Source organism: Nanorana parkeri, unplaced genomic scaffold, assembly GCF_000935625.1.
Source record: "Nanorana parkeri isolate BGI_ZX_2015 unplaced genomic scaffold, ASM93562v1 scaffold657, whole genome shotgun sequence".
Classification (NCBI taxonomy): Eukaryota; Metazoa; Chordata; class Amphibia; order Anura; family Dicroglossidae; genus Nanorana; species Nanorana parkeri.
In genome coordinates this window covers 514,820-537,486 of record NW_017306925.1, presented here as the reverse complement: position 1 = coordinate 537,486, position 22,667 = coordinate 514,820, and the positions used below count along the sequence as shown (strand labels likewise).

The 22,667-nt window shown below is 39.2% G+C and overlaps 1 protein-coding gene across 1 annotated transcript in view; it reads left to right on the top strand.

Moving 5' to 3' along the window:
* The window catches only part of ECEL1 (endothelin converting enzyme like 1), an 85,499-nt gene that overhangs the window by 7,980 nt on the left and 54,852 nt on the right, over positions 1–22,667 (top strand). The window contains exon 2 of the mRNA XM_018563345.1: positions 8,165–9,021. Within this exon, the coding sequence (XP_018418847.1) occupies positions 8,254–9,021 (768 nt within the window). The 5' untranslated portion in view covers positions 8,165–8,253. The remainder of the gene's footprint in view (positions 1–8,164; positions 9,022–22,667) is intronic.

The window sequence follows — 22,667 nt, the reverse complement described above, 5'->3', positions numbered from 1 at the left end:
TTTTGGGTTAAACTGCTGCTTTTTTGCTGCTACTTTAAAAAAATGGGCTTTTGCTTCTGGTGTGATATATTCACAGATGCATAGTGCATTGGGGGGGATATCTTCGAGCCATAGTAACCAATGATGAGCTTAGAGCGATGAAAAGCATATGATTATCCGCCACTGTGTTGTGCCGCGTGGCTCCGTATACCTCATTAAACGTCAAGGGAAGGGTAGGGGGGGGGGAAGACAGATCAGTGGACCTGTTTATGGGGGGCGCCATGAAACCAATCCAGTGTCCTGGCTAGTATAGACGCTTTGTAGTACAGGAGAAAATCAGGCAGGCCCGCTCCCCCCCCAGATCTGGGACGCGTCAAAAGGCGGTAGTTTAGTCTTGGTTTGGCGTCATTCCAAACAAACCTGCGGAAAATAAGGTGAGAAAGAAGGAGCGGGGCAGGCGAATGGGAACCGTTTGAAAGAGGTATAACACCTGTATTCTTTGAGTGGGATTTATCAAAACTGGAGCAGACAGAATCTGGAGCAGTTACCCTTGGCAACCAATTAGCTACTATCTTTCACTTTCGAAGCTTAACTGAACAAAGTGAAGAGAGAAGCTGATTGGTTACTATGGGCAACTGCTTCAAACTCTGTTCTTCCAGTTTTGATAAATTCCCCCAGTTGTCTCTTGCACATTTTGGCCTGTTATTCCTGAATAAAACTGTCCTGCTACTGGAAAATTTTCAAATCCAATTTTTTAACGCCACTTAGCTCCCAGGCACTTTGTTCTCCAAGCCCTGTGTGAGCTTTATCCTTTGCAGTATCTTAATTGTTGTAGTAAACCCCTGCCTGTGCTTTATGGGATTGATTTACTAAAGGCAAATAGGCTGTTCCCTGTGCAAGGGAATTTGCACCAATACTGTTCTTTTTTTTAAATGTTCCTTGCCCATTATGGGTTATTCTTTGCAAAGTGAATTTTCACCTATTTGCAGCCTATTTGCCTTTAGTAAATCCACCCATTTGTCTGTAGTAAATTTTGGCATTAAAATTGTCCTACTGCTGGCCAATCTTACACTGTTGTATAATCTGTGATCTCTTAATTTTTGTAGTACAACACCTACCTGTACTCTTTGACTCTAGTACATTTCAGCCAATTCTTCCTCCATAAAAATGTCCTGCTGCTGGCCAATTTTATACCGCTGGATCATCTGTGGCCTCTTAATTCTTAATAAGAGATTTGAGATTGAATTTGGGCAGGACAGTTTTGCATCTGAGGGAACAGGGATAACCTCAGTGAACTACTGACGAACCTCTGCCGGTCAAAGCAGGCCTATTACCACTTGATGTAAAAGCATTTGTCATTGCTACAACTGCCTGAAAAAAAGTCTTCACCTTCCAACGACATCTATGAGATTTCCTGCTAAGTTCAGGATTTGCCAAACCCTCAGCAAATTGAACCTGGGCAGATTCGCTCATCCTACTTCACCATCACCAATGACACACAAAATTTTAGCTTGGCAAGCTTGTGGTGTCACATATAAATAAATATAAATATGTAAAAGAGTCTAATATTTCTTGATGATTTGGTAGAGCTCAGCCTTAGCTAATGTGTAAACCATGCTTATTATTGCAAGCAAATCTTGGCATGAAATTTCCCCTTGTTAAATGTGATATGTTACAGCTGTTTTCACTCCTTGCTTTTTATTGATTTTCCTTTGAATTCCCTCAGAGGTACATTAAAAGAAATTCAAATTATTATTGCCAATAAAATACCTACTAGTGTTTGGAAAGAGAAAATTGAATTAAGTGACATTTGTACCCAATTCATCTCTAGTGACAAGATAAAACTGTACAGATACTTTTTTGTTCCTTTTGGCATCAACACAGATACAATGTATATATGTAATGATCAAATCAGAATATACGCAAAGAAAAAAGATAGAGGTAGATAGACAAATCAGTGAATACAGAATGAATAATAATGCGATAGGTAAAGTTGTGAATATCCAATGTTCCACTATAAAAAGGTACACGTATAAAAACCACATATAGCAGAAAGCCTATTCACAACAATGCATTTTTCTTTGATGCATCCTTTGATGCAATGAGAAGCGCGTTATGACACTTGTCAACAATTAATACAGAGTGCAGTTCAAATGCACAATAATAACATGCAAACAACGCATAATAATGTGTGCTAATACACATTTCCATCAATTTCAAGCTCCCTTTCCAGATTAGGCGTGCTTTCCCTACTACAGTACAGCACTTAATAGGTTAAAATGAATTTGTATTAACCCTGCCTATGTCTTCTTGGGAAGGCCATGAGGTTATTCTATTTCTGTGCGAGCGCCCGGGAATGTTACATATTTATAGGAGGTACAGGAACAGCATAAAGTGAAATGATGTTGGAGTATTATTACTGAAATAAATCAGGGATATGCACAGTTCCAGTCAGCTCTGGCAGCCTCCCACTGAAGGAGTGTGAGAGTATGCAGAACAAGCTGGGGCAGTGGGATACAATTGAGAACAGTGATGTATGACCTCAAATTATATGCCTCTGTGATTTGGGGGCTGGCAGCAGCTGGGTTAAATGATATAGAGACATATGGTGGAAAATTGTTTTTCAGTGGTAAACATAATTTTAGTCTCCATAAGCTGAAGTTCATAGGAGCCTGCTCTTGTTGTATTTGGACATCTTCCAAACAATGCTATATATAGGTAATGTGGAATTTTATAATCAAACAGTCCATAGAGCAGGACACAATAACCTGCAGCACCTAATCACATTTTAGACTTTATCATTTTAAGCAGGGCAAACAATGAAAGCTGCTTTCTATTTAGTTAGTATGCCTTTTCTATAGCTGAATAGGCTGTTTAGACAGGTCTATATTAAACAACACTCAAACACTCATTAGTGACTTTAATGATCTATTGAAGATGCTTATTTAAAACATTTAATAAGGCAGTATAAGTAGTATTTGTAGCTTAATGCAATGCACTCAAGTTTTAAATAATAAATATTACAGCAAATATGTCACAAAAAATGATCAGAAACAAGTTCTATGCCAACTGAACATCAGGTCATGACCAACATTCTTCAAAGAAGTATTGACTGACATTACTTTACTGTTCCTGGACTGCAGACATAAAAGTTAAATGTCCTTCTGTCCACCAAACTAAAAGCAAATCACAACATCTAAGTTTTGCCTGACGTATAGCTAGACAGACAGATTCGCACGACACTAGACGGCACTGACCAGTATAGGAAATCCTATATTCCTTAGTACCATCTAGGGGCACTATTGCATTGTGAACGACATCCTTTTTTAAATGAACCCCATGATGTTGCTAACTATAAGGCCTTAGGAAAAAAGGGGTTGAAAAATAGGTAAACACATCAAGCAGCATTGTCAGTTTCTGGTCAGATCTACAGTTATATGCTCCAAACATATATTTATGTGTAGAGTGCTGTTCTTAAGACAACAATCAATCAACAAACACTAATTCTTACCCAACTTAGACAATCAAAAGAAAAGTCTGATTATGAAGATTACTGAACGGGTTACTCGTTTCTTAATAAGAAGGCTGTCGTATGAGAAACATGAAGCTGCACTTGCTTACCTCTTGTCACTGGCCCTGGAAAATAATGCAGATAAGGACAATCAGGCATTCCTAATTTGCACATGCGTTCTAGATCAGTGATCATTACTAAATTAACTGTGGCTCTTTACTTAAAATGTAAATAAAGGTGAAGGACCAAACATGGTCTAAACCTGAGCTTCTCCAAATTCAGACATGCCCTGGGGCCACCTGGTCAATTAGCTGCACGCGGGGGCATTTCCTGCCCCGCAGTTGAACGTAAACAAAGGGGCAGGATGCTTGTGCTGGCGTAATTGACCTTTTATGGCCACATAGCCATAATCCGTAAATGTCATTGACCAAATGAAGCCCTGTGGCCATATAAAGTCAATTATGTCACTGTATCCTGGCCAATTGCTTACATGCAGTTGCAGATGGAGATTTCGCCTGCCACAGCTGATTGGGCCAGGTAAGGGCTTTAAAAAAATTTCTAACGTAAACACAGAGAAGGTGCCCTTGGGGGGCAGGGTGAGATGAACTGATGAGAGAAACTGAAGGACTTCAGTATTTCTACTGTGAACATTGAGAATGGATTGCTCCACAGTTCCTTCAGCTACAGAGGTCAGTGAGTTTTTGGGGGTGATTTACTAACCTAAACACACACACACACCAGGTGTGTGTGATTTTCACACAGCAAAACGTATTTATCAACCAAAAAGTCTCTAAAAGCATATTTCCACTAATGCCATATATGGAAAAATCATGCACATGATGCATATATAATGCTGCTTCACAGTTTAGACAAAAATGGTTAGCTCATGCATTTACATTCCTTGCATTCATCAACACAAGCAACACAACATAGAGCTAATTTACCCAACATCACCTTGGAATTCCTTCAGGGCTTTGCACAACACACCTGCTGGGTGTGTACACATTACAAAGCTGTTTAGATTCCACCCATAGATCATGCTGGGAGGGAACACACTGCAGAGGTGTATACACGTTCGTGGTGTGTTTATAAGGTTAGTAAATCAACCCCTTTGACTTGAAGCTCATTTATCGTTTGTTAAAAATATGAAAATACTTGATTGTCTATTGCCTGGCCGCTGATGCACTTTAAAATAAAACTGTACTTGGAAAAATTGACGGCTGCTTGTGCAAATGCTAGTGGCTGTGTGCGGTTCAATAATTTATAAGTCAATGGGGGTGATTTACTAACCTAAACACACGCACGCAACCAAAAAGTCTCTAAAAGCATATTTCCACTAATGCCATATATGGAAAAATCATGCACATGATGCATATATAATGCTGCTTCACAGTTTAGACAAAAATGGTTAGCTCATGCATTTACATTCCTGCATTCATCAACGTAAGCAACACAACATAGAGCTAATTTACACAACATCACCTTGTAATTCATGCAGGGCTTTGCACAACACACCTGCTGGGTGTGTACACACTACAAAGGTGTTTAGATTCCACCCATAGATCATGCTGGGAGGGAACACACTACAGAGGTGTATACATGTTCGTGGTGTGTTTATAAGGTTAGTAAATCAACCCCAATGTGTGCAGTTCTACCTGCCCTGGGTCAGTAAATTATAATATAAAAGCTGGTTTTACAGCATGTGAGACAAGCAACTAGTTTTTTTTTTAGAAAGAGCTGCCTGCTGTGTAAACTAATAAATAAGATTACGTGAGGTGGAGACGTATTTCTTCATGAGATTTAACATTGATGAGAAATAAAGGTTTGTGACCTATTTAATTGAAAACATTCATTTCACACTGCCCAATTTTGTTGAACATTTTAAAGAAAAGTGTGAGTAAAAATAACAAGCATGGTCAAGCAGATAATCATACATCTCAGTGAATTGACTAAATTGGTATGTGTGGTTTAGAGCAAAAGAATACTCCATTTAAGGGTAGACATGGGTAGCACTCCCTGACCCACAAGGATATATGGGGAACCCCAGAGGCAGGGTGGGCTAGCATTTCACCTCTGGGTCTGGTCATTGGCAATAGTGAGGCAATGTAAACAGATAGGCACCATTCCCTTTTAAATGCAAACAAGGAGTTTATTGACTCTAACCAAAGACTCCTGGGATGGAGGTTTAGGGAACAGGACATCCATGGATATGTCAAACTCCAGAAAAGAGAAACAAAAAGTACTTACAGTCTTCATAGATAGAGAACCTTTATGCTGACCTGGCAGTCTGTGAAATCATCATTTGGCTGCAAAATGCGCAGTCCTTCAGCTACCAATTCCTTGGGGAGAAATCACCATACTTCAGTCGAGTACCAAACCCCTGCCCATTTTCTGAGGTACATTCAGGCTGAAGTTCGCCACTGATATCTAAATTCTATGACTCAACATACCAGTCCTCAGACCCAAGCCACTTTCCAAGCACATGGTCATCCTCCACAGGCAGCAGGCCTTGGAGGATCAGACAATCTACAGCATCCTTCCTCCAGACTTTCTGCCTGCTGACTAGCTTACCAAGGTCACCCCAAAATATGTATACCCTCTCCAAGCCAACGGCATTAGCAATAAACCTCTTAGTAGTTGGCCAAATAGTTATAAACCTGATTATTGCAGTCTACCACTTTATTACCAGGGACAAGCCCCAGCAGCAGGCAGAAGCAAACAATGACCGGAGCCCAGAAGTTACTCAAGAAAGCTGAACTACCAATCAGATGTAGGGTGACTACAGCCTGGAAACTTCTACCTGATTTACTCAAGAGTAAAGTGAAGTGCAGTAAAGTTCAGTAACTGAATTAAAGTCAACACGTGTTCAGTTCAATCATCCAATCATTTGCAGAGAAACTTTAAAATAAGTCCACTTCACTGCATCTAACTTCAGTACACCAGGCCTCTTGTGTATATTTTCAAGGTTTTACATGCTAGATGTACATGTATTAAGAATATTCAGTTGTTGAACCTTGCACCTATTATTTTTATTACTCTGCACTAGACTTTTTTTATTAGATGTTATATAACTCCAACAAATTCATAGTTTGGGAAAATTACATACCACATTTAATATACGAAAGGATTAATAACGAAATAGACAATAAAACAAAAGGTCAGGGGACCTAGCGCTGAAGAATCTAAAGGAGTAACATAACACTCCAAGACATTATGTATAGCCCCCAGAAGAGTAATTTAAAAGAATAATAGTTCTAATAATATTAATAATAGTAGGTTGATAATATGTGTCCCTAAATAATACAGTTCACCTAATGCTGAACTCCAGGCACACAAAAATTGTATTTAAAATTAATCCTCTATAGCCAAACATTATATAAATCCCCAGGCATCCTTATCCCACTGTTCAGCTTTTAAATTGATAGTGTTAGACATACCATAACTTCATTCTTAATAGCATCTGTCTCAGGGCCTCTACTGAAGCCATATGGTAAGAGGCCTTCCTAACAAAAAGATTGTATTAAAGATAACAAGGTTTACTGCATTACATCATGCCTCATATCAGGAAAAACCCAGAGACATGGAGTTTTTGTATATTTGAATATATGTATAGTGTGAAAAGAGCTATTACTAGCAATAAATGCTGATAAATTGCCATTTTTGTTGCATCATAACATTGAGAGAATTATGACGATTGCGCTGATACTGATTTGTGTTTCTGATCTGCTTTTCACTTAAAGGACTGGTACAGCCTCCTTCTGCGCTCTGCCGCCCCGAGGCCGGGCCTCGGTGGCCTTGTGGGAAATCCGGGCCTGCTCCTACAATGATATTTGGTTAATATCTGACTTCATTTATGTAACCTTTGTGCAGAATTAATACAAATCCTTAATTATTCTAGTCAGTAAAATGATCTCCAGTGCTTATTTTTGCTTTAACTGGCCTGTATGAAAAATCAGTTTATGTTACAGAATCTCTTTCCTTCCCCCTAATCTCTGTAGAAGACATCTTACCCTTTCAATGTCTTCTTCAATAATTTTGTTTTGGATAGAGCAGGCAAGGGTCACAACCTCTGGTGGATTTCTATTGCCTTATTTGTCCCCATTGAGGAAATGACCCCTCATTTTCTGTTCTAACAGAAAGTTATGGAAAATCTGTGCAGTGGGAACAGAGGCAAAAACAAATGGAAAGAGTAAGCCTCAGACGTCCTTACAATGTTTATATAATCCATGCCTTCCTGTCCCGGTGGCAAATGTATCCCCTATTCTTGAATGAATATTACAGGATCAATACGTGAGAACAACCTCCCAAATGTTACCACAGAAGGAAATAAACCTTACAAAGGATTTATCTTCTCCGCTCTATGCAAATTGTAATAACTCATTTTCAGTGGAGATAGATTGCATATTTGACTTCCAATATACTACAGGAATACCATCCAATTTTTCCACCCATTGCTAATCTGTTAGTTTCAGAGAAGCCACCATTTTATTGTGATATATGTAAGGAAAAATATAAAATAATATGGGTGATGTGTATCAGTGTTTTATGGGTGTTTGTTAACATACAAAAGCATAATCAGCGACTCAATATTTATGTTTGATGAATGAACATAGGAAATGTTGCAGTGTTTACAAGGTTTTGCGTGATAATAATAATTTGTATGCATTTTTACAGGCTCCTGTTACTAGGATTCTGGAATAACAATAAAACTGCCACAGCTCCATTTTTATCTCTATAATTTACAACTCAACTTCTAAAACCACATGCTAAGTTTAGCAGACATGGAGAAAACCTACTCTCTCACAGCCCACTATGATGAATTCCAAGAAGTCAGGTATGTGAGCAAATTCAACAGTAGTAGTACACTTTCCAATGGATTTAACATTCAGGTGAACTCCAAAAAGCAGTCTAAAGGAATCCCACGGTGGAGCCGCAGAGAGACCTGTCTGCTTTCAGGGCTGGTCTTTGCAGCAGGTCTGTGTGTCATTTTGGGGTGTATGCTGGTGTTAAAATATCTCTCTATGGAACAAGATGGTCAGTGTTTAGAAGAATGCCAAGAGAGAAAAGCTTTCTTGAGAGCTTCCAAATTTATCAGCAGCAACATAGATTCAACAATACCGCCATGCAATGACTTCTACTCATTTGCTTGTGGGGGTTGGCTTAGAAGGCATAGAATACCAGAGGACAAGTTAATCTATGGCACCATTGCAGCTATAGGAGAACAGAATGAAGAAAAGCTGCAACACCTTCTCCTGCAGCCTGTGCGAAGAAAGCACAGAGGATCTTCTGAAAAGAAAGTGAAAGAATTCTTTCGATCTTGTCTCAACATGAAGGAGATTGACCGTTTGGGGATCCACCCAATGCTACAGGTCTTGGAGGACTGTGGAGGATGGGATTTTCCAGATCAGGCCAAAAGCAAGTGGGACTTTAATGAGCTGCTTTATAAGACACAGGGAGTATACAGCACTGCAGTCTTCTTCTCATTGACAGTCAACCTAGATGATAAAAACTCTTCCAGATATGTCATCAGGGTAAGTAGGTTTTTATAGATCTCCTAACCAACATACCACTCTAAGTTGACAGTTTTTACTTTTTTGTATATTTGAAAGACATCTCACTGGAATGTAACACATAACTGAACCTTCAAAATTTGCTTAAAATTACGGGGGCACGAAAGTGGCTCGTAATTTTAATATTCTGCAATGTTTATTAGAGTATTGTTTCAGGAAGCTTGCTTTATTTTTTCCCTGTGACTGGCTAGTTTAGAACAATACTAGTATATACTACTGGATCGGTGGGCACATGTCAGGATAGTCTATTTTGTTGCATTTAGGGTATGGTGTAGTAGTACAAGCAATCACAATCATGCCAGCATTCTGTTATGATTAACAGTGCATTATGGTTCTAGGTTTTTACATCCACTATAAGTTACCTAATTTAATTTAATGGGAAAGGATGTGCACTTTACAACATACATCTTAGAGGCAATATACATATATTTCTTGGTGATCAGTAGTAAAGGACAATATTCTCTAAATTCAGTTGGATTTTTTTAAAATTATGTTTTGCTAGAATAAATAATTTCCTAAATATTTAAATATTAAACATTTATGTAAAAACGAAAGTGTAAAATAATGTCAGGTTTTATGCATTTAGGCAACACTATGCCATTGTTGCATCTGGGCTCCAAGCTTACAATTAATTTGAATATATTTTGTAGGTTTAAAGCGGACCTTTACCCATATCTTTAAAATAACAACAAACACACCTTTAGAAATGTTTAGCAATGACAATCTACAAACACATACTTCTAGATAATTGCAGGCTTTGTATTCTTCGCATACCTTATTTCTTTTTTCTATCCCAGTGTTCTGACCGTGGCCACGTTTACTAAGGGCAGATTACTAGCTCTACTTTGACTTCCTGGATTTCTGGTACATGTGACTAGACATGTGACTATGACATCCATATCATCTCAGGGAAGGAAAATGCCTTTCCTTGCAGTTGAGACTTCCCAGCAATGCTCTGCTGATGACAAGGAAATCCCAGTGGGCATTGGTTTGGCAAACTGAAGTCATTTTGCCCTTTCAAAGCAGGAAGTAAATGTTCTGCAGGTGTAAGTATTTCAAAATCACAGCATTTTACACTTGACATGTCTATGTTATTATTATTCATCGTACATAGAGGGATGCATTGGTAGAATTAGATTTTTTTTAATGTAAAGGTCTGCTTCAACACCTTGTAGAGTATATCATGTTGCTGATCTTTTTGTTGATTGCTATATACCTAGGAAAAAAGTGTAAGTGTACTTTCAACAACCTTCATATCTCACCTCCACCACCACCTGCTCTTTAAGTCTGAAATACATATCTCAGATGCAGACAAGCAGAACTTCTCAGGTAGTGTTTATTTCCTTGGATTTTGGCACACTCTGAAGTCCTCATTCTAAAGCCCTTGTGCGTGCAATAGGTTGGGTCATAAAGAATAATAGCTGTACAAGGTTTATGCACCAAGCTAGGAACAAGTGGGACCAATATTGTCTTCGAAAGCTCCCAATGCATGCTCAATTATATTAGAACTTTGGAGTACACTGGAGCCAGAGGACGTAAACATTCATAAACATTGCTTGGCTCCTGTATCTCCTGAAGGATGTGTGGGATTGTTCACAAAACAATGATGATTTTTTTTTTGTGAAAGCCAAACTCTAGATTTTCTTTTTAGATTTAGTGGTAACATCTCTGTCAAGTTTTTTTTCAGTTTCTTTTCTTAGTTCAGTTTCTGCTTCTTAGTTCCTGTCCTGGTGACAGGCGGTCAGAGGAACAGGAAGTACCGGCAAATGTCATTATTGGGGACAGAGATAGCAATATAAAGTAGGGATGAGTTAGAAGCACTTTGAGGTTTCTACTCCAGCTTACTTCTTACTTTTCCGTCGTCGCCCAATCCTCTTGCACTGGTATCACTAGTAAAGAGGGGGAATCTCCTTTATGGAGTTATAGACAAAGGTAAAATTCTGATGGAGGTTCAAACCATTCCCCCTGTTATCTAAAACACAAAAAAGTTTTGGCTGTAGTTGGACTAGAATCGCATAATGTTTATGACGCACCAGTAAATGACTGCTATAACACATGCAGCTCTGTTTGTTTCTTACTGTTTGTCTTCATAAGTATCTTGCCAGTTTAGATCAAACAATGCACTAAAACATGTCAGCTCCTCATTTTTGTAGGGCTAGACCTCAATTTCCACTTCAGTTTCTCTAAATCTGTTGTTTAAATGTTGATGTTACTCCCTTAGATTGACTCAACACATACTATTCTGTCATTGATAAACTGATGCAGTGCATGGTGCTGTGCCGCATTCTTAGATTTAATTTCTGACCATGTCACAGCTAGAATTATTTCTTATGCCTTGAGCAGCACAGGCTGTGAACAGTATGAAGGTTATTTGGGAAAGAAAAGAGTCTCCATCTAGTGCCTAAAAGTGGTACCGCACTATTTTTCTGAACAAAAGGTATACCTTTGTCACAGTTACTGCAGAACATATTATAAAGTGAAAAAAGGATGATTTACTAAATGTTCTCTTCAAATACCAAATGAAGCTAGGGAGACATTTTGCTTGGAGTGAAGCAAAGGTCTGATGCTCTGGTGAATCTTTAGCAATTCAGACATTTCACTTGGGTTCATTAAATTTGCTCTAATGCACATTGGTTGTGTTCCGGTTATCGTTGGAATTGATTAGAGGGTGCTTTGACTTTCTGAATTGTAACATTCTTAAATAGATATTTTAAGCCGTTCCCCTGGTAGTTTAATATCTGCACATGGAAAGCTCATGAATTAAAGGTATACCAGGTCCTCCTTTGTTATATCAACAGTTACCACAAAACTGACACGGCTGATTTATGAAATCTGTAACAAAGAAAAGGCAGATGCTCAAGCAATTAAGCATTCCTTCTAACCCAAATGTTAAAGCTGAACTGAGGCAAATGTAGACTTCAATTGACTGCTGATTTGTCCGAGACTGGCCCGCCTAGCAAGTTCAGCTCAAGAACTGACCATTTGATGCTAGAACCTTTTCAAGAACCCCATAATTGTTATCTTGGGACCTGCAGGTAACTCTTGCAACAGTTGGTGTGAAAGTGCATGCATCTACATTTAGAAAGAGATTGCATCAATTTAAAGGAGAACTATGAGGTGAGTGCTTTTCACTCACCTCATAGTTCTAGCCGACCTGTGACAATGAGACTGTCACAGGTCGACTCAGTAGATCGGGAGGTGAGCGAACACATACCGGCATTCACTCACCTCTCGATCCTGTCACGGCTCTCTGCCATGACAGGGGAGGGGCTGGATTCCCCCCTCCCCGCTCTGATCCGCCAGCGCTGAATGGCGGAACGGACGTGGTAGGGGGCGGGTACAGCTGGCTCTATCTCTAAATAGGCAGAGCCAGCTGTCAGTCATGCAGCTGGGCGGATCCCGGCACAATTGTCGGGATCCGCTTCAGCTGTGGCGTCTCAGTATACCGCGAGCTACAGCTCGCGGTATACTGAGCCTAGGGTGACGGGAGAACGCTAGTTTGTGTCCTCCCGTTACCCTAAGAAGAACTATGGGGAAAAGCCTTAACCCCATAGTTCTCCTTCAACCTATATGGGAGGTGTACCAGGAAAAATCCTTTGCTGCCCAAAAAGAACAAGGCTACAGTTTGCCACTTAACATAGGCAAAGATTAGGACTTCCAGAACAATGTGCTGAGGACTGGTGTTGAATCAAAGATAGAGTTCTGGAGCCATAGTGACAGTAGACATTTTTGGTTTGGCTCAAACCAAAGACAGCATTTAAGGAGAAGAACCTTATGCCAACTGCAAATCGGGGTGGTGCAAAAGTTATGGTATTTGGTTGCTATGTTGCTTGAAGGCTTGGGCAGCTTGAAGTCATTGCATCAGCCATGAATTTTCCATCATATCAAAGTTTGCTTGATAAGAATACGAGTCCATCAGTCCAAAAGTTGAATTTGAACCAGAAGTGGATTTTTTAATATAACAATGATTCCAAGCACACTAAAAAATCCACAGAGGGAATTGCTCAAAAAGAAGAAATAAATGGTTATGAAATGCCCTATCCAAAGCCCTATCCAAAGAATTTTTGCTTGAAGGAATGGTAAAAAAAAAAAGCCATCAGTTGATATCAAAGACTGATGGGCACTTATGCAAAATGCCTAAACAAATGAATTTCTATTAAAGGGGGTGATACCAGCTTCTGAGGCCACAACACACCACTACATCTACTGATATTGTTGTTAACTAAATGGCTGAAAAGGCAAATTTGTTTGTGTTTTTACACCTTTGCATGAAGGCATTGTTTAAAGAAAGACCTAATGTTAGCCCATTAAATTATGTTTAAAAAGTTAACAGTTTGGTGTACTTACTTTTTCACTTGACTGTAATTGGCCCACTAGTGCTTCACCTCCATCTTCCAGAGGATCATTAACCTTTTATGTTATGTTTGCTCTTTTTGCACTAGTTGCATTTACATTTAGCCATAACAGGCTATGTGACTGTTTTGGGACCCAGGAGCACCGGGGGCCCAGAGATGTCTGGTTACACAATGATCTATGAAGACAGCAATAGCATTTGACAAATATAATTAAATGAAGGGAATGTATATCAAGTTTGGGAGCCTTTAAACTATTGTTTATATAGATAATTAGGTTTCTGTTAATACTAAACAGAGTGTATTCGAGATAGAGATTAGAGACATAAATGGCTCCTCATAAGTAAATGAATCAGCCCTTATATAAGTCCCAGAAGAATAGAAAGGGAATGTTCAATAGTGAGGACTATTCCTCTCTTTTTTACCTTGTCATCAGCTTTTTTACACTTTCCTTCATATTATAAACATGAGTTATCTTGGTATTTAATATCCTGCCGTGTTTTTCAATCATCCAGCTTCATGCTCCCCCCCATCCCCATTAGATGTGGATGTTCTACTGTATTTACATTTTAAGTTGAGAGGATTTCACACACTGCATGTATCAAACAGATTACTACTAAGTGTAGAAAGCATATCCTCTCCAAAGGAAACCAGTTAATGTGTGCTTATTTGAGTAGTTTTCTGAAACAACCTATGTATAACGTAATGAACCAAGATTCCATTGTTATCACTTAACAACTACACCAATCTTGCACACATCTAAAGCCAGCATATCAGGCGTATATCTATCAGCTATGATAACAATGGTAGTAAACATACCAAATATTAGGGTACATGCACTTGGTAATTCTTTTTTTTATTATTGTGGGATACTGAAGTACCTGTGCTGTGGGTTAAAAATGAGTCCTTCAAAGATGAGATCAGATCTTCAATCAGAGCATTGCATTGATAAGGCATAGTGTCCCGTACTTGATCAAACTGTAATGGCTAGTTTGTGCCTGCAACACAAACAAATGGCATTGCCCTGATTTCACTTTCTACAATTAAAAATTCAAACAATGCATCCAATGCATAGTTTCTAACAAACACATTAATTGGTGTTGTTGTCTACCTGGAGTTTGGTTTTATAAAGTGCATCTGCAGGAAGTATCCTGTCAAAGACTTATGGCAGCAATAAGATATAAAACAACAATACATGAAAATCATGTATCTTCCAATTGCCAGATTTCAATAATGCTCCTAATGCTAATAATAATAAGGCTCCTATAGGGAAATGGTTGTACCCTGTCTACTGTGCCGACAGATTTGTGTGCATTCCATATAAAATAAATGTTTTTATAATAGAGATTATAATACATTATTTACCATAGCGCACACATCGGGGCATTTTGACAAGTACATGTCAAAATGCCCTGTTTTTACAGGGGGGAGCGCAAAAATGCACCTTTCCTGTTTAGGCAAGAATCCTAGCACCGGCCCTGATTATAATAGAGATCTGTGATAATGAAACAGGAAGCAGCATATCAGCCTTCCTCTTATTTTTTTCTGCTCTATGACTTGGCCTATAAGGCCTCTAAAAAACAGGCCGGTGTTCACTAATTGCAAATTGTCTTAGCCTGTAGAAAAAAACAACTATTTCAAAAAGACAGCATAGCTCATCCCTCTTTTTGCACAGGGACTCTCCCTATTTTGGAAATAAATCCACTTCTTCCTCTTACCCCCTCACTTCTCCTTCTTTTTATAGGACTGCAGCTCTCCATCTTAGTGTCTAGTTGTTAGTGTATGGTGGGGAGAAAAAGGTTAGGCACCAATCACTTTAGTCTTTTTACCTTTTATCACTGGACTCAATACTAGGAGAGAGGGTTTAGGGTGCAGGATATCCAAAAAGATCACAAAATAGGACAGGTATTCTGAAGTAACAGTAGACCATCTAAGAGCAGTGTCTTGGTAATTTCTGGCCCTGCGAGAGCAGCCAGACAGTTATATGGTCCTATAAGAGCAGTCACATTCTTTCTAAAGTTGCAAGGGATCTCTCTCTTACATACCTAGCTCTTGATCCTCTGATAGCAGTCAAAGATACCTTGATCTGTGGACTATGAATCCTTTTTTACAATGTCCATCAGTAGCTTCTACTCTACTCCTCTATGCACACACTTTAGCAAGAAGATGCTTTGCAAGCCCGGTTACCCCCAGATATCCATTCTAGCAGGCAGCTAAGTCCCTAGGCCTCCAAGACATGCCCCAGGCCGAGGCAAGGCCAAGGTAGAGATCTCTGTAAGCAGGCATTCTCTCCAGGCTGAATCCCAAGAGTTACAGAATACTCTGGAATAGTGCCCCAAATATTTATCATCTTTCTAAACCATACCTCTAAACAAAGATCTCAGTGATTGGTTGGGTCAGATATAAATTAATAACTCAGTAGCTGTCCTTCATACACTAATTACTGGAACTTCCTTAACAGTAACATGCCCTTTGAGCTACAGTCACAGTTACAGCCTTGAAACAGGCATGCACATTTCTTAGGGACACAACAGCATAAGGCAAGGTCCATACATGATATCTAGAACTGTAGAATTGTACTGCTAAAAGTAAATTACTACATGTCTTATTTGGAAACACCAATCCGAAAGAAAAGTAGTGGTGGGTTTAACAAACAATTTCTTTTTTATTATTTTCTCATACCCCTGTAACTGAGGGTGTGGCAGAGGTTTGTCCTTTGCCTACATACTATGCGTTACAAGGTATCCCTCTTCCTCATCTTAGAGAGTTGGGAGGTATGAGCCAGTGTACTGTATCCAGAAATGGTGAGCTACAATGCAGTAACCCACAGCAACCAGAGAATGTATAAAACTGATCTGAATATAGTAAACTGGAATCCAAATTCACTTCATTAACATCTTTAAAGTGCCTATACTCTTCCCCCCGGATGTTCATAATATCATTAAGAAACCGGCACATATTTGCAAACATGCCTAATTGTATTAGAGCCCCTCAACTGCTATCAATTATTCTGTCAAATTCCCCTTATAGGAAATACTTGAACGATAATCCTTTACATTTGTGTACAGTTTGGGCAGTCTTCGCTCTGGTTAAAAAATATTTGAAATGGAATGAGCCTGTCAGATGCTGTAGAATATGTGATTGCCCAGTCTTATTGTGAAACTTCAGAAGCAGTAAATATTGGATTTGAAATGTTACTGTAACAACCACTTGTGACATTTCCATGGCTCATAAATGTCCAGGTAGGTCAAGAGTGAGTCACTGAGAATTTATTATTGCCATTGCTGTCAAGCAATTGAAGAAAGTGTTTATGTATCGTTATCACATGGCTGTCCAAACTCCAAGCAACATGTAAAACTATCTCATCCAACAAATGTCTATAGAATAAGGACACAGCAGCACAGGGTAACTTTACATTTCATCAATGGTGATAATTACTTCATAGAATGTGTCTGATTAGAACAGTAACTCCTTCCCTGCCAGTGTGTGCTATGTGGTACAGCTCTAAACTGAAGAGAGCAGCGTACGCTCATGTTTATCTGAATATTTAGCACTAATTGCCTCTTCAAGCTGAAGTGACATTACAGCCGATGGCAGTGTATTTCCATAGTAAATGGTGGATCTATCAGGGACTTGGAAATGGCTCCTAATGTGCAAATTTACATTACTGATACTAGGTGGAAGTTAGGAAAAAAAACTGTTTTGATCTGTATAATTGTGCAATTTTAGCACAGAAAGCAGAGTAAATCATTGCCAACTGAAGACTGAAAACATGGCAGAAAAACAGGTAAAGCAAATAGATAATAAAGTATACTGTCTAGGTTAGGGAACATATTATAATCGATTTTAAGCCCTCTTGTCATTGTGTTAAAGGGAAATCTGTTGTTTATGAGTGGCAATGTATATTAAAGAGGAACTTTACCCATATCTTTAAAATAACAACAAACACACCTGTTTAGTAATGGCAATCTACAAACACATACTTATAGATAATTGCAGGATTTTTATTCTTTGCATATCTTATTTTTCTTTTCCTACAAATTATTCTCACAGTGGCCATTTTTACTAAGGGCAGATTAATATATCTCCCTTTACTTCCTGGAACTCTGGCACATGTGACCATGCACATCATCTCAGGGGAGGAAAATGCCTTTCCCTGAGATCTCATGTCATTACATAGGAGATTTCCCAGCAATGCTCTGCTGATGTAACCTTCCCAGGATGCAATGAGTACTTGCCCAAATGCTCTGATACTTACCCCCCGATACTGGAACTTCCGGTCAGAGGGAGATTTCCTCTGACTGGCAGTGCCGCGAGGGAACATTGAGCCGGCTTCCCGGCAAGTCAGGAATTCCTGATTGGCCGGGAAGCCGGCTCTATGCTGTTTGGCTGGCTTAATGCTGATTGGCCTGGGAAGGAAGGACAGTGTCAGCACAAATTCAGAGTTGATTTGAAGATCTACAGCCGTGTGACACACAAATAAGATACATTTTTGTTAAAAGTTAGGGCACTTGAATGCATTTTTAAGATTTAACTCCTGAGTTTAGTCTCACTTTAAGGTTGTCATCTGTGAGAGATAATTGTGCTAAGCAGTTGATAAAACTGTCATTCTCCACCTTCCTTCTCAAGTTCTTTATTTTTGAGAAGTGGGTGGAGACAGGCAAATTTTGTTTATGTCCCTGAGGCCTACACTGCTTCTAAAATCAATAATTTATAGCATAGATACAATATAACCATTCACCCATATATCCAGTGTTCATAGATTTCAAACACATTGAGGGTGATTTACTAACCTAATCACTTGCACCAGGTGCGTGTGATTTTCACACAGCAAAACGTATTTATCAACCAAAAAGTCTCTAAAAGCATATTTCCACTAATGCCATATATGGAAAAATCATGCACATGATGCATATATAATGCTGCTTCACAGTTTAGACAAAAATGGTTAGCTCATGCACTTACATTCCTGCATTCATCAACGCAAGCAACACGACATAGAGCTAATTTACACAACATCACCTTGTAATTCATGCAAGGCTTTGCACAACACACCTGCTGGGTGTGTACACACTACAAAGGTGTTTAGATTCCACCCATAGATCATGCTGGGAGGGAACACACCACAGAGGTGTATACATGTTCATGGTGTGTTTATAAGGTTAGTAAATCAACCCCATTAGCTCATCTGAGTGAAAAATTTGGAAACCCCCACTTCTTTTTGTATTGCCAGTCACACAAATGTTCAATGTTTGCATGTGATTGCTTCCTGGTAGAAACTTCTTAGAACTGACATTGTTTACATAGTTTTTTTTATATATATACTAGAGACAGCAAAGTGCCTTTATTGGGTGTGTTTGAGAATACCTGTTCTGCATCCCAATAGGGAGTCCCAGTAAATTGACTATGAGAAGTAGGGTGGACTGGTGAATAGTGATGTGCAGGGACGTGGTGTGAACCAAGTCCCATGGAAAACTGTCACTGCCCAATCAGTTGAGACCACGGCATTCCCCATCCTGCAGCTACATGTCACAAAGTGACAGTTTTGTGTGGGCTTGGGCAAATTTGGAAACCACAGCATATGACAACTGGTGGATTGGTACAGTGCAGCTATGCCTGAATAAAAAACTGAAGTAATAAGCAGGTAGGCTGCCTCAATACGCTTTACATTTTTACTTTTCATGTTTGCCAGTACTGTACATTTAATGCATTAGGCATATGTATGTGCAAGAAATATACAAGTTTAAATTAAGGCCAAGATGTTATGGCCTGTTCCACACAATTGTAACTTTTACCATGAAAAAGTCTAGGCTTTAACTACATGGAAAATGTATTTAATTATTTGCTTATTTGGTTAATAAAATTCTACCTGGTACCTGAGCCCTGAATCAGGTACCAGACTTAAAAGTGTGTGCTTTTAACTTTTTGTTTATACTATGGGGTTAGTTCAAATAGGTTTTAATTTGGAAATGGCTACTGGCATATTTCAGTTTATCTTATTTATTTTAGGTACATTTTTATAAGCAAATTAAAAAGACAAACTTCAGGGTAACACAAAGCACTATTGGGGCCCGTTTCTGGGACAAGCTGCTGTAAACAGCCCTCTAGAAGTTAGCTTTGCCACTGGCTGAAGATAATTAGGAGTAAATGAGCTGAACAGAAAATTAACTGAACATTGAAGGCTCACAGCTGTTCAGAGATGCATAAGTGGAACATAAAGATTCGAAGGACATGTGGCCACCCAGAGTCCCAGGACACCTTTATTCAGCCTGAGCTGTGCACTGAGTATTGATCAATAGTTTAACATCACTGGCACACTCTACCGCATATTTAATTACCGATCTTTTGCGCATCTTAATATGGTTGCCAGTCTTCATAAATTCATATACACATATGTTGCAGATGTAATTCATTATGGTCAGTGATATTAAAAAAGTGCTTAAGCGGTTTGCATTTGTCTAGCACAAAAGATCTATACCCTAGAAGCATACAAATCTGAGTATGCTCCCCATTAAAATATTAGGGTTACCAAGCTCTGATCTAATGCAAGGACAAAAGTCTCAAGGGAAGCTGCTTTCCTGCTGGTTATCACAGCATGCAGGGAAGGATTTGCCATATGGACAAGCAGTCGTGTGACTATCAATTAAACCGGCATTAAAATGCCACTGGCTTGGCCTTCTGCCCCAAAATAATGTATGACAGTGTCTATGACTACCAAGGGAACAAGGTTATCCACTTGGCTGGAAAAAAATGCCTATTTAGTATCTTGACTCTATGGTTTCCAAATGAAATGATTGCAAACAGGTGATTAGTATAATACAGCAGAACTAGGGCAGTGCTTGTTAGAGAGAAATCTAATTAACAGGATGCAATCAGGTGATGTGATTTGTTTTAACAATCAAGATGTTAGAGGGCCATTTTTTTTTAGTAAAACTTGTTTGTGCCTCTTTACCAAGTGACCAATAATTGAAAGAAACAGTTAAATTGTGTGCCATGGTTCCTTAGTGTCTTTACTGAGAGTCACTCCTGATTTTCTACAGTCAGAAGGAGACCTGAGGACCTTAGGGTCCACAGCTTGTGCATCCTAAAGAAGCCATTTGGAATTAAGGCTATGTCTGTCCTTAGATGTTTTAAGGTAATAATAAAGTTTCATGGATTTAAAAAAAAAATACATGTAACTAGATACATTTTACTGCATGGGTTGCTCTGTTTGTTCTGTAAATTGTGTCTTTCTTTTATTTTTCCTTTTCCCCCCAGTGCTGCAGATGGTTTCCGTTTTAAGGGTGGCTCCATTCACTTGCTGCGTATTATGGAGCCACGCTCTAGTGCACGCTCTCGTACTCGGAACTACAAGCTTTCGTAAGACATTTACGCCCAGGCAGCCCTACATTATTAGAAACTCCTCCTCAGGTGACTGACAGTGGCTCCAGTATATCTCTGTAACACAACAAATGTTGTTAAAAAACATTTTTTAAAACTACCTTGCGGAGATATATATGGGAGCCGCTGTCAATCACCTGAGGAGTGTTTCTAATGACGTCAGGCTGCCTGTGTGTTGGTGCGCAGGCAGGCTCTAATGAAAGCTTGTAGTCCTAAGCACGGAGTGTGCATTAGAGGATGGCTCTATAGGATGCAGCAAGAGAATGTAACCCTCCTCAGAAGTCATCTGCAGCACTGAGGGAAAAAGGAAAAATAAAAGAGACAATCTGCAGACCAAACAGAGTGTCTCATGCGGTAAGATGTATTTAGTTACTGTACATGCATTGAAAAAAAAATTGTGAAGTTTTAATATCACTTTAAATGTCTTAAGATCTGAACTCTTTTTGTGCAGACCATAGTCCTTTGCGTACTATGAGATCGCTCTCATATACTATACATTATGAGGGTAGACATGTTAGAAACGGAATACCAAAACAAAGAGCATATACTGTATTTGCTGGCGTCTAAGACTACTTTTTATACTTAAAAACATCCCTCGAAAATCGGGGGTCATCTTATACGTGGGGTATACAACATATACCTTTAGTTCGTTTGGGCCAAGCTGGCCCAAAACGAACATCCCTAATCTGTCAGCCCGCTGGAGGTGCGGTTACATACAGTATACCGCGCTGAGCCAATCACGGCGAGCCTGCCAATCCAGGCAGGCTTTGTATTCATTAATAGTATACATCGCTCGCCATGATTGGCTCAGCGCGGTATACTGTATGTAGCTACCGTACATACAGTATTACCGCACATCCATCCATGATGTTTTTAAATGGTGTTGCCTCGTAAGTGGGGTAGCTTATATGACGAGTAAAGCCCAAAACCGATGTTTTAAGTGGAAAATTAGGGGGTTGTCTTAAACACCCAGTCGCCTTTTACGCAGGCAAATAGGGTACTTTTATAGACTAACACCACAAATACTATAAAGTAATAAAAACGGTACCCCCCTAAAGTTATATATTTTCTTAAAGCAGGTAACCAGGAGAATATAATGCGGGTAGCTGCAATTTTTTATGTCACACGATGACATGACAACAGTTATCAAACCCACATTTTCAGTAAAAAATGCATTGAATTTAATTTAGGGGCATACAATATATTAACCAATTTTGGTAAAATATAAAAGATAATGTTGCTTTGAGTAAATAGATACCAAACATGCCAAGCCTCAAAATTGCATGTGCCTGTGAAAAGGTGAAAAACTTTGGTACCCAAAAGTGTTAGAAAGTGTTAGAAATAGACAACACTTTCAAAGTCTTTACAGGTCATCAGTTTAGAGTTAATTTTAATTAATTTTGTTTAACTTTTTATAGCTCAGATTTTTGACAGCTCAGATACCGGAGGTGACAAAATCGTTGTTGCTTCCAGCTTCATTCACCTGAGGGGAGATAAGCGAGCATGGTAGGGGTGGGCGGCAACTTTGGGGAGAGGGGGGTGTAGACGTGATTAGGAGGTTTTACAGCTGCCCGAATCGGTTTAAACAGAAAGCCTGGCTGAAGCAGTGCAAACAAACTGCTATAGCAGCCAGGAGTCTGTTTACAGCTCCCTGCTACACGGACATAGTACTTCAAAGATCCTTTATTGTACATAATGTCTTCATAAAATTCTATGGTATATAACCCCATAAAGAACCCTTATGAACACATTATATCAATATTGTTCTGTACTCGATGATACCGAATACCGATACTGGTAGTCCCATTAAGAAGGCTGGGCAGCGAAAATGACTCGCTGCCTGGCTTCCTGATTACCCGGGAAGTCGGCTCCATG